The 12,898-nt window shown below is 41.0% G+C and overlaps 1 protein-coding gene across 2 annotated transcripts in view; it reads left to right on the forward strand.

Annotated features, from left to right (window-relative positions):
- Positions 1 to 12,898, forward strand: part of EEPD1 (endonuclease/exonuclease/phosphatase family domain containing 1) — a 193,919-nt gene that overhangs the window by 153,295 nt on the left and 27,726 nt on the right. For both annotated transcript variants that reach the window (XM_032236662.1, XM_032236663.1), the window contains exon 2: positions 10,020 to 10,071. In XM_032236662.1, coding sequence (XP_032092553.1) covers positions 10,020 to 10,071 — 52 coding nt within the window. The remainder of the gene's footprint in view (positions 1 to 10,019; positions 10,072 to 12,898) is intronic.

The raw sequence follows: 12,898 nt of genomic DNA on the forward strand, positions 1-12,898 counted from the left end.
TAAGAAAAAGAAATCCTTGGCAGATCTTCAAGGAAACAATGTTAATTAGTCAGAGAATGCTATCAGGCAATACCTTTAATCTTTCTCTCTGTCGGCTGTGCCAGGAAGCTAAAAATATACAAATGCGAAAGCTACGAGATCGCCATCTTAAAACCAATTACACAAAGGGATTTTTTTATCACGTTGAAACTGGGATTTTTGGTAGGAGAAAAAAAAATAGAGTTCTCAAGTCCGGTCTCTGCCTGTCTTAATTTCAATAACATAGTTACAAAAATTGTCCAAGGGGGGGTGGTTTCTCGCCTTGCGCTGTAAAAAAAAACAGCTGAGATTTCCTGGCTGGAGTAAATGACTCAGCCTTTACAAAAATCTCCCCTTCCGTTCGCAGCCAAAAAAAACCCTGCGAACTTCAAAGAAGACTCATGCCGGCTGAGTTGCTCTCTGCTTTTTTCTAGTCTGAAAAAAGAGATATCTAATAGATATTAAATAGATAACAAACCAGGAATCTGGGGGCAGCTCCGCTGAGCTGCCGACGACGGCAAGTCCCTCCCTGGAAGCCGCAAAAGTCCTTTCTTGTCTTTCATAGTGTCCAATACTCCGTTCCAATAACCCAATAATATACACGATCTATAATCCCATTGTATTAATTTGGTATGGAGCAACTTGTAAAAATTTTCTTGTTGATTGGGAGCATATACTCCTGTTAAGAGTATTTTCTTTCTTTCTATTAATAGTTCAATTGCAATATATCTTCCTTGAGGATCTGCTTCAATTAATTCAGCCTTTAAATCTTTCCTTAAGTATATAACTCTGTGATTTTTCTTCTCTGGAGCAGATGCCACAAAATGTAGTCCCAATCTTGCATTCATCAAATATTTCTGGTCATTTGTTCTAATATGTGTTTCTTGCAGACAAATTATATCATTTTTGAATTGTTTCAGATAGTGAAATATTTTTTCCTTTTTTTGTGGTGACATTAACATTCCAGGTTAAAAATGTAATTGTCATCTTCAGCCCCCTGAAGCTTTTTAAGAGCCACCTGGAAATCCTGCTGGAATTTCTTCTTTGATCTGGCTCCCCCCACAGCTTCTGTATTTGTGTTTGTAGTTTCTTGGATTGTTATCTGAGCTTGTTGCACCTTTAATTCTTGTTCTTTACGTTTGGTAGCCGCTCGGGTTTGTTTTTGTTCCATAATTCCTTCTGTTTCCTCAAGTAATTCCAGGGCTTGAGCAGCACCCACTTATACCAGATATCTTCCTGTCTAACCTCCCCTGCTTCTTTTCTTCTTCTGGATCCTGGAGATGGAGGGTATGTAGCCTTTAATATAAAAATCTCTTGCCTTCCAAACTGAATTAAGATGATATCTTTCTCCTAAGTAGTTCACCACAAATCCGGATGGGACCTCCCATCTATACTGTATCTGGCGATTTCTGAGTTCATCCACTAGGAATGCATAGTGCTTTCTGGATCTCAACATTTTAGGGGGAAATTCCTTCAATACTATCACCTCCTGACCTGCAACCTGCAGTTTATTTTTATAAATCACTTGTAATATTCCATTCCTTGTTTTTCTGGTGACAAAATAGATTACAATATCTCTTGGTAGTTGTCTCTGTCTGGCAATCTATGAATTATCATGGTAAATTTTGTCAATCTGCCAATCATATTCTGACTTGGGTTCACCAATTAGTTGAGCAAAGGCTTCTGCAAAAATCTCTTTCAAATTTTCTTGGTTATTTTCTTTCAGTCCTCTTATTCTCAAAGCAAATTCCATCACTCTATATTGTATCATTGTACTTCTGCCTCTGACTTTTCAATTTTGCTTTGAGCGTCATCAACTTTGTTCCCCAAATTCACATTAGACTGATTAATTTCTTCCACCCTATCCTCCAGTGATGTTACATAACCAAACAAACCCTTAAATGTGTCCACTATGTCCTCTCTTATTTGCTGATTGCGAGTTTGGATTAAATACTTAATTTCAGACATTTTGTCAGACACATCTTTAAAGGCAGTTGTAATTTTTCCTTCTAAAACAGAGGCTTATTCCTTTAAAGCTCCTTGGAGGGCTTCAAGAGTTAATGATTGAGTTTCCGCTGGGGGTAATAAAGACTGCAATTTGTGTGTCTGGGCTGGGGAACTCCCAGCGCTCTTAGGAGCACTTAATTTCGTTTGCTTTGAAGCCATTTCCAAATATTCAAATCACACCTTTCAGCAGCCAAATTGCTGAATCTAAAAAGTCCACCTGATTCCCAGATTTGTTAAATCTTATAGCTTGTTAGTGAACCAATGCTGTTTTGTTTAATCTTGAGCTCTTGATTCTTTTAACAATGTAAGCAAACACTTAACAAATACTTTCTAGAGCACCTGTGGAGGTCCGATAAGTCCGAGGCGAACCGAGCACTTCTGACCACCTGCACCAAGGATTACATCCGGGCACTAAGAGTTGCCAAAAGAACGCATATCTCCGCCTTGGTTGTGTCCGCCGAGTCACGCCCAGCCGCCCTGTTTAGGATCACCCGCTCCCTCCTTAATAAGAGGGATGTGGGAGACCCCTTGCAGGGTAGGGCTGAGGAGTATGCCCAGTTCTTGGCGGACAAAGTTGCTCGGTTTCGGTCGGACTTGGACTCCACTGCAGTAGATCCAGCCAAGACACAGGGGGATTACTTGGCAAACCATCTCTGGGTTGAGTTCCAGGATGTTGCCTCCGGGGATGTGGACAAGGCCATTCGAGCTGTAAGTGCTTCCACCTGTATTCTGGACCCGTGTCCCTCCTGGCTGGTTGCCAACAGCAGGGAGGTGACACATGGCTGGATCCAGGCGGTCGTGACCGCCTCCCTTCGGGGGGGGCACTTCCCCGCCGTACTTAAAACGGCGGTGGTGAGACCCCTCCTGAAGAAACCATCCTTGGATCCAGCCATTTTAAACAACTATCGTCCTGTCTCCAACCTCCCCTTTATCGGGAAGGTTGTTGAGAAGGTGGTGGCCTTCCAGCTTCAACGGGCCTTGGAGGAAGCTAGTTATCTTGACCCCTTCCAGTCCAGCTTCAGACCTGGTTACAGCACAGAAACCGCTTTGGTCGCATTGACCGATGATCTCTGGAGGGCCAGAGATAGAGGCCATGCGTCCATCCTGGTTCTCCTTGACCTCTCAGCGGCTTTCGATACCATTGACCATGGTATCCTTCTGCGACGACTGCGGGAGGTGGTGGTGGGAGGCACTGTTTTGCAGTGGTTCTCCTCTTACCTCTCGGACAGGTCGCAGTCGGTGTTGGTCGGGGGGCAGAGATCGTCCCTGAGGCCCCTAACATACGGGGTGCCGCAGGGTTCGGTCTTATCCCCCCTACTATTTAACATATACATGAAACCGCTGGGCGAGATCATTCGGAGGCACGGGATAAAATACCACCAATACGCGGACGATACACAATTGTATCTGTCCGCCCCGTGCCAACTCAATGAAGCGGTGGATGTGATGAACCAGGGCCTTGAGGCCGTTAAGAACTGGATGAGCGCTAACAAACTGGTACTCAACCCGGACAAGACCGAGTGGCTGTTGTGCTTCCCTCCCAATAATTTGGCCGACATTCCAACACTCAGGCTGGGGGGTCAAATTTTATACCCCTCAGAAAGGGTCCGTAACTTAGGAGTCCTCCTGGATCCACAGCTGACTCTCGACCATCAGCTGTCAGCTGTGACCAGGGGGACATTTGCCCAGGTCTGCCTGGTCCGTCAGTTACGGCCCTACCTGAACCGGGAGGCTCTCGCAACAGTCACTCGAGCCCTTGTGATCTCTAGGCTGGAATACTGCAATGGGCTCTACATGGGGTTGCCCTTGAAGAGCATCCGGCGACTGCAGTTAGTCCAGAATGCGGCCGCGCGAGTGATAGTGGGCGCACCGCGGTTCGCCCACATTACACCCATCCTCCGCGAGCTGCACTGGCTACCTGTCGGTCTCCGGGTGCACTTCAGGGTACTGATGACCACCTTTAAAGCACTCCATGGTAGTGGATCTGGATACTTGAGAGACCGCCTTCTGCCGATTACCTCCCTCCGACCGATTAGATCGCACAGGTTGGGCCTCCTCCGGATTCCATCCGCCAGTCAATGTCGACTGGCGACTACATGGAGGAGAGCCTTTTCTGTTGCAGCTCCGACCCTGTGGAACGATCTCCCCGTTGAGATTCGTACCCTCACCACTATCCAGACCTTCCGCACAGCCCTCAAGACCTGGCTCTCCCAGCAGGCCTGGGGATAGGTTCCAATTTACCCGCCCGAGTGTTGATTGTTGAATGCATGTTGTGGTTTATTATTTTATTTTTGGTCACTTATTGTTTGTCTCTTGTTACTGCACACCCTTCCCTTTGTGATTGTAAGCCGCCCTGAGTCCCCTCAGGGAGAAGGGCGGCCTATAAGTCTTAATAAAATGTCTCAAAAAATGACTTTCCTTCTTAAGTTTCACTTTGACCACGCCCTTTGATTTTCAGGCACCATCTTTCCTTTTGTCCCCCTTAATCTTCACAGAAGGAAGTGATACTGCATTACGGTTTGTACTTGCAGCTGTAATCACTCCTGTCTTTGCTCTGCCTGCTTCTTATTCAAATGTAGATTAAAATGTTGATTGCAGGGATGGTTGTGGCGCTTTGTTCTGCAGGTACAGAAGCATCCCGGGAGTGGAGCTCTGTCGGGCTACAGGGGGGCTCTCACTTTTCAAGCCCCAGAATTGCTCCTGGGGATCTAAGGGAACTCTGCCCTTGCCCAGCTGCTCACTTCCCCCTCTTTTCCTGAGGGGAGAGTTTTCAAACCGCTAAGACAGCTGATTTACGCTGTTCTAGCAGCTTAATGCGATCTCGGGGCTGGCGTTCCCAAAGGAACGTCCTTCAGCGTCTACAGTGCCACCGGAAGTTCCTTAACGAGCACTCTTTAATGGTACTATATCCACATGGAGAGAAGTAAGTAATGGGGTATCACAAGGCTCCATCTTAGGTCCAGTGCTCTTCAATATCTTCATAAATGACTTAGATGAGGGAATAGAAGGGGAACTTATCAAATTTGCAGATGACACTAAACTGGCAGGAATAGCCAACACCCAGAAGACAAGATCAGAATCCAAAAAGATCTTGACAAACTTGATCAATGGGCCCTATCCAAAAAATAAATTTTAATGTAGAGAAAAGCAAAGTTTCACAGTTAGTCAGGAAAAATCAAAGGTATAAGTACAGATTAGGGAAGACCTAGTTCAAAAAACAGTAACTATGAAAGGGGCTTTGGAGTCCTAGTGGATGATCACTTGAATATGAGCCAGCAGTATGTAACAGCAGCCATAAAAGCTAATACAATCCTGGATTTTATAAACAGAGGCATAGAATCAAGATCCCATGAAGTATTAGTATTGCTTTATAAAGCCTAGTAATGCCACACATAGAATACTGCAACCAATTTTGGTTGCCATACTACAAAAAAGATGTTGAGACCTTGGAAAAAGATCAGAGAGGAGCAACTAAGATGATCAAAGGCCTGGAGACTAAACCATATGAAGAACGGCTGCAGGATTTGGGTTTGGCTAGTCTAAAGAAAAGAAGAATTAGCAATGACATGATAGAAGTATTCCAGTATTAGAGGGGCTGCCAGAAAGAAGAGGGGGTCAAATTATTTTCCAAAGCACTGGAGGGCAGGACAAGAAACAATGGTGGGAAGCAAATAGAGAAGCAACTTGGAATTAAGGAGAAACTTCCTAAGAGTGAGGACAATTAACCACTGGAACAGCTTGCATTCAGAAATCGTGGGCGCACCATCACTGAAGGTTTTTAAAAGAAACTGAACAGCCACTTGTCTGAAATAGTATAGGTCTGTGACACGTATTCCGGAAGTGGCATGCAGAGCCATCTCTCCGGGCATGCCAGCCATTGCCTGTTGTTCTTCTGTTCCGGTGCAAACACGCACGTTGACCAGTTGGTGTTTGTGCACAGGGGAGCACAAGATACCTCAAGAGCAGCTCTCTGGCACAAATGCATGCGCCGGCAAGCTGGTCTTTGTACACACATATGCGTCAAAAACTGGAAGACCAGGTGACAAGCGTGTATGCACATGTTGGAAACTGGAAGCTCAGCTTCCTGGCATGCACATTCATGCCGGGGAACTGCTTTTCTGGTTTCTCGTGCTCCCTCACATGTGCGTGTGTGTGCGTGTGCTCCTGTTTTGGCACTCAGTGCTGAAAATTTAATTAATTTAATTTAATTTATTAAATTTATAGGCTGCCCAATCCCGGAGGACTCTGGGAGGCTTACACAGAACAAGAAAAGAAAAACAAAGGAAGAAGGCGGGGCTTAGCAGTGAGAAGACGGAGTTTCAGGCTATTCCTGAAATTCCTCTATTCCGAAGGATTTTTGGACAGGTTCTTTGAACTCTAGCTGTCCCGGAGACGACAGTGAAGGTGAGGAGAGACCCAGGACCTCAGAGACACCCGCAAGTCTCTGGGGGGGGGGTATTAACTCCTCGTGCCAATTCCTTTCTGGATTAGCTGCGTGCTAACTGAAACTGCAGGTTGCCCCTAAGAATGGCAGAAGTGATGTCATCTGGTAAGCTGATTTTATTATTCAAGAGAGACTGTCCGCATTAAAAGCTTAAGCTAATTGAAACCAAAGAATAGAAGAATTCAGCGGCGAATTGGTTTTTTTTTAATGGATTTATGGCTGGTGGCTACTTTACTTCTTAAACGCTTCAAGAAACTCTTCGACATCCTCCCCCCTCTGACTCTCCCTAAGTGGATCGTAAAGTTTATTTTCTACTAATTACCCCTTCACGATCTGACATTTTTATTACTTGGCTCTGTTTATGATCAGATAAGATTGCACAGCTTGCAAAGAGACTAAGAAAAGTGCTTCGAAGTCTGTGAAAAAAAAGAGCTTGTAATTTTTAACTGCGACACATCATGGCGTCTCAAAATACCTCTAAGCTTTCACTCCAGATTCTTTTTTCCACATGTCGAGAGCTTTTTGACTCTTATCAAAGACTGGAAAGAAAATTGGATCATCTGATTTTAAAATATGAAGTAAAAACTAAGATCGTTGAATGTTTAAATGTTCCTGAAATACAAATGGAAAATGCGAGAAATGGTGTCTGGTCTATCTCAGAGGAAGAAAGGAGGGGGGGAGCTATAAAGAAGACTCATTTAAAGAGACAGAGTGCAGGAGGAATGGAAAATCCACCCTTGAGAATTAAAGTCAATTTGAAAAATTTTACAAGCCCGGGACAACATTATTATTTTATCACTGACATTCAGAGTCAAAAGGTGCGAAGATATCTTTGTCTGGATTTGCTTATAAAAACATTTGGTAAATTTATCCAACGAATGGCTATTGGACTGAGAAAATCTCGCTGTTGGAGGGACACAGGCTGACAGATGGGAGAATACAACTTAAAATTAGCTAAATCTGATTACTTTAATTTGTAATAGATATAGCTGAATAATAATTAACATTGATGGTAATGTATATAATATGGAATTGGCTAATAGACTGAAGAATACAATTGAAATCTAGCTAAACCTAATTGCTCTCTTTGTAACAGATATAGCTGAATAATAACTGATATTGATAGTAATGTATATAATGTGGAGTTGATATGATATATAACAATTGGATATGAGAAAATATTTTTGAATTATACATAAAGAGTATTAACTACAACAATTATTACTATTATAAAAACTAAATAAAATACATACAATCAAATGTTAATCAATACTGGGAAAATGTTATGATATATGATATAATTAAATATTATGGATGTTCAGCTAAAATAGGATATGAGGATTTGATGCTAATAGAGGATTTTACAAGCAAGTAAATGAAAGGTCAGCATGTGCTATGGATTAACTCTTTCGCATAGTTAAGGATGAAGGATGTTTAAATAACTATAGGTAATTAAAACTGAAGGTATAATGATGTTAATATGGTAAACATTTGAGTCAAGATATTTGAATTAATATGAGTTAATGGAAGAGAAGCACCAAAGCATGTTGTAACCAGCTGATATACTTCTTTTTTCTTTATAATAGATACCTGTGTTTTGTTTTCCTTTCCTGCCTTGTCCTTTGTAGTTTTTGTCTTTTTTTGTTTTATTTTTTCTTGCCTTTTCTTTTTGTTTTGTTTTTTCCCCACTGGTGTGGGCAGGTATTGTTCAAGATTATTACTTGTATTAATATTTTTAAATAATAAGTACAGTTAAATGAAAATGGATATATAATAATGCTTGAGGTAATATGAGTTATGTTTGTTGATTGTGGAGGATCTATAATCGATTGATACATTTTCTACAGATGTATAGAAAGATGCTGTACTTGTTTTAATTAAAATTAAAAAAATATTTATTAAAAAAAAGAAAAGAAAAGAAAAACAAACAAAATAAAATAAAAATAAAGATTAAAATTCTCCAACATGCATACATTCAAATTGGGGCTGGACCCTACATAATAAGGTCAACAGCCCCAGGCCTGCCGGAACAGCCAGGTTTTAACAGCTTTTCTGAAGGCCATGAGGGTGGGCGAGGTCCGGACCTCTGGGGGTAGCTGATTCCACAGGGTCGGAGCAGCCACAGAGAAGGCCCTCATCTGAGGCCCCGCCAGCCGACACTGTCTGGCTGACTGTGTTCTAAGGAGGCCCACCCTGTGGGATCTTATCGGCCGTTGGGAGGTATGCGGCAGTAGGCGGTCTCGCAAATATGCTGGTCCTGAGCCATGTAGGGCTTTAAAGGTAATAACCAACATCTTGAATTGTATCCGGAGACCAATTGGCAGCCAGTGCAGCTCGCGGAGGATAGGTGTAATATGGGTGTATCTCGGTACACCCAATATCGCTCACGCGGCTGCATTCTGGACTAGCTGTAGTCTTCGAACGCTTTTCAGGGGTAGCCCCATGTAGAGCGCATTGCAATAATCCAGTCTTGAGGTGACAAAGGCATGAGTGACTGTTTGAAATGCACCCCGATCCAAGTAGGGCCGCAATTGATGCACCAGGCGAACCTGGGCAAAGGCCCCTCTGGTCACAGCCGACAAGTGGTGTTCCAGTGTCAGCTGTGGATCCAGGATGACTCCCAAATTGCGGGCCCTCTCTGAGGGGTGTAAGTTTTCACCCCCCAGGATCAAGGATGGATTGTCTGAACTGTCCTTCGGGGGCAGCATCCACAGCCACTCGGTCTTGTCGGGATTGAGTACGAATTTGTTTACCCCCATCCAGATCCTGACAGCTGGCCAACACTGGTATAGGTTCTCCTGCTTGAGTAGAACTTGGAGTAGAAGACCTCCAAGGTCCTTTCTGGATTCTTTTCTATTCCCTTCCATTCCATTCCAATTATTAAAATATGTGGAGATAAACAGCTTATATTTCTTTTTATTTAAAAATTATCAGTTTAATGGATTTGGGGTATGTAAATAAAATTTGCTGTAACATAGAATATATATCTGAAAATGATACAGTTATGATGTACCCAACAAATAATGGGTTATCATTTACTATTTTCATTTCTTGCTTCTAAGCTTCCTAAAAGTATATGGTTTACTCTTATCAACAACTGAAAGGCTACTTGGCGAGTTCTGTATGGATTTTTTCTAATTTTAGCATTCAGGGAACTCCCTTTCAATTAGGACCATGTTAAAGGGAGATTATAGGAATTGTAAGGCAACAGATCTGGAGATGAGATAACCTAAAAGCTGAGTAATGTGACTTGCTTTTACATTCTGAATTTAATTTCAGCAGTTACCATAGTCAGGCAAAAATAAAAATTGATGACAGTTTTATCTGCTTCAGGTATACCATGCAAATATCTTCTAGATCCCCTTAAGTAACACACTCATTTTGCAGTAAATTCCCCTGCAAGCCAAGGTGAGAATGCATTTCTATAACTGCTTGTTCAGATGTAGACCTACTGAAGTAAAGCTTATGAAAGTGATGGCAAAGTGATGTTTTCATGCTTTCACAACAATATTGATGTGATTGATATTTTTTTTCTTTTCTCCTTTTCTAGCATCAAACTTTTGGCTGTGCAGGAGTTGATTGATAGAGATGCACTTGAGAAGGTATCTTTTACTCTTTATATAGAGTAGCACAAACTCTTCTGTTAGTATTTCTGTTTCTATTTACTGCTACTGATGTCTTATAAGCATATACTTATACTTCAGATTACATAATGTGAATGTGTATACCCAGTTACCCAAAGACTATTTTCTTTGTTGCATTCACAATCTAATTAGATGGAGATTTGAAGTGAGGACTACATTTCGCCATTCAGTGGCACATTTGGAACTTCCTTCCTCTCCAAAGCCAAACCATAATAAAAACAAAATTAATTTCATTTTAATTGCATATTCATTTTAATAGCATTAAACATAATTTCTTTCCATTCTTCATTTCATAATTTCTTTTTAATAGCACATTAAAATAACAATTTGGAATAGCTTTTGGAGGTTTCTGAAGGGGATCGGTTGCATTAAAATTGTGACATATATTGTCCTCAATTTATGCTGATTTGTTTAATTATCGTTCAAAGTTATGAAAAAAGTGACTTATGACTAGTCGTTATAGTTGTAAGCACTTATAGCCGTCACATGATCCTGAAGTCATGTGATCAGAATCCAGGCACTTGGGAATTGGTATGTATTTATCACATGATCACCATTTAAGATTTTCTTAGGGAGCTTCTGATATGCAGAGTCAATGAGGAAGAATAGGTTTGCTTAATGACCATGGCAAAAAAAGTGTAAAACCAGACCCAGCTCACTTGGTAACCACATTACTTTAGTGATGGTCCCAATTGTGGTCATAGATTGGGAACTACTTGTATGCAGGAAACCCACATCCAAAGATGAACTTTAAAGCAATTTGAAATATGACCCAGGCAAAAGTGCAGAAAAAACACTAGATGGAGGTTAAAAATGCATGGAAAATTGTTGTTTTTAATTCTTTGGCTTTTCTAATAGCCCCTTGGTTTTTCTGCCTTGTGAAAAACAAGGGCATTAAACCAAACCAAGCAATCTTGTCGGGCCTTCTTATGGGAAGATAGAAAAATGTAATTCTTTCATTTTGTTGCTTTGCTTTTTCAGTATACCTTTTCTTCCATATCTGGCACTAAATAGATAGATTGAGTTGAATATTTAAAGTCTTGAGAGCAAATGCATTGACAGTGATTCCTTCCCAATCCAGTCAACTTCCCAATACGTATCAGCAGGATCAACATTATATCATGATTAAACTTATTTTTATTTTTGTTAATTCAGTATTAGTCTCACTGTCCAGCAGCTGCTCATGAGATGGCTGTTAAGGAAAAAAGAATGCTCCTGAATTACAAATAGAATCCCTGCTTTGGCTTGGCTTAAACTGCAAAGGTAGCAGTAATGCAGTGCTCATGACAGATATTATTAACATCTATAAAATGGGCATAACCTATGCATGCAGAAATAAAGAGGAAAAGGGAACTGATTCATAATCTCTGACTTTATTGTCATAGTAACTAGATTTCTTTGGACTTTTCAGTTAAGCATTTTTCCATACAGGAAGGAAGATTTGTGACATTCTTGGAAATTCAACTCCACCTCTGGTTTCAATGCATTTGTTTTAAAAGAGTAATAATTTGCTTTATCAGAATTAAATTTGCATGGTATTCAAAGCAGACTGAGACTGTGTTTTCCTATGCAATATTTGGTCTTTATCACTTGTACGATTTAGTTGGTTGTTGTTTTTTATTCAATCCTCAAAATCCATTCACAGCTGCTGACAACTAAAAAGCATTGTTTCCTGATCTTAGAAGTTGAGAAAAATACATCTCTAGTATTATAAACCTATTTAAATAATGCACCAATTGTTGTTTTTAAAATAGATGCATACAAACATAAACACAAAAACAAAACACCTGAAGGCCAGATGAGTAATAATGGATGAAAACTGATCAAGGAAAGTTTCAACCTGGAAATAAGGAGAAATTTTCTGACAGTGAGAGCAATCAACTAACGGAACAGAGGTTGCCTTCAGAAGTTGTGAGAGTTTCATCACTGGAAGCTTTCAAGAAGAGACTGGACTGTCATCTGTCAAAAATGGTGTAGGGCAGGGATGAAATGCTACCGGTTCAAACCAATTTGCCCAAACCGATAGTAAAAAAAAAATGCTACCAGTTCAGGCGAACCGGTAATTCTGGCGATCATCTGTGCCACCCAATTTATCATGCAGCACAGTTAATTGTCGCATAGCTGATTGTGCAACAATTCGTTTGCCCAGTAGCATTTTTTACTAGCGATTTTGGGGAACTGATAGTTCCGACGATTAGAGCATGTGCGTGCAAAGCAAACCAGTAACAGACTTCAGAGCATTTCACCCCTGGTGTAGGGTCTCCTGCTTGGGCAGGGGGTTGGACTAGATAGTTGGACAAGATCTCTTCCAACTCTGTTAATCTAATCTAATCACCTTCCTCTCAAATCGCCTGAAAAGAGGTCTTTTGGCCTTGCATGTTTATACAACCACTACACTTTCAGACTCCCAAGAAATTGTAAAAATGGCTTCCACCAAAAAAAAGTTACCTCTTCTGCTTTAAATAACTGCTGTGATCAACCCCAGAATTTTCTCATCATCAGGTATAAAAGCAGATTTTTCACAGTATTGTTCCCTTCTAAAAAATTTTCTTAAAATTAATGCTTTTGATTGCTTGGTCATATATGGACTGGAGTTTAGTCAGTTTAGTTCACAAATCCTAACCAAAACTGACTAAACTGGAATGCATTGTACTTTTGAAATAGTGGCAATGGCAGAGTGTGATTGCACAGCTATATCTGATGTGCTTGCTAGACTGAACTAAGTACTTCTGGCAACAAGTGTTAATGTTGTAGTTATATAGAGGTTTCTGCATTTTCTATAAAT

The sequence above is a fragment of the Thamnophis elegans genome, chromosome Z (assembly GCF_009769535.1).
Source record: "Thamnophis elegans isolate rThaEle1 chromosome Z, rThaEle1.pri, whole genome shotgun sequence".
Classification (NCBI taxonomy): domain Eukaryota; kingdom Metazoa; phylum Chordata; class Lepidosauria; order Squamata; family Colubridae; genus Thamnophis; species Thamnophis elegans.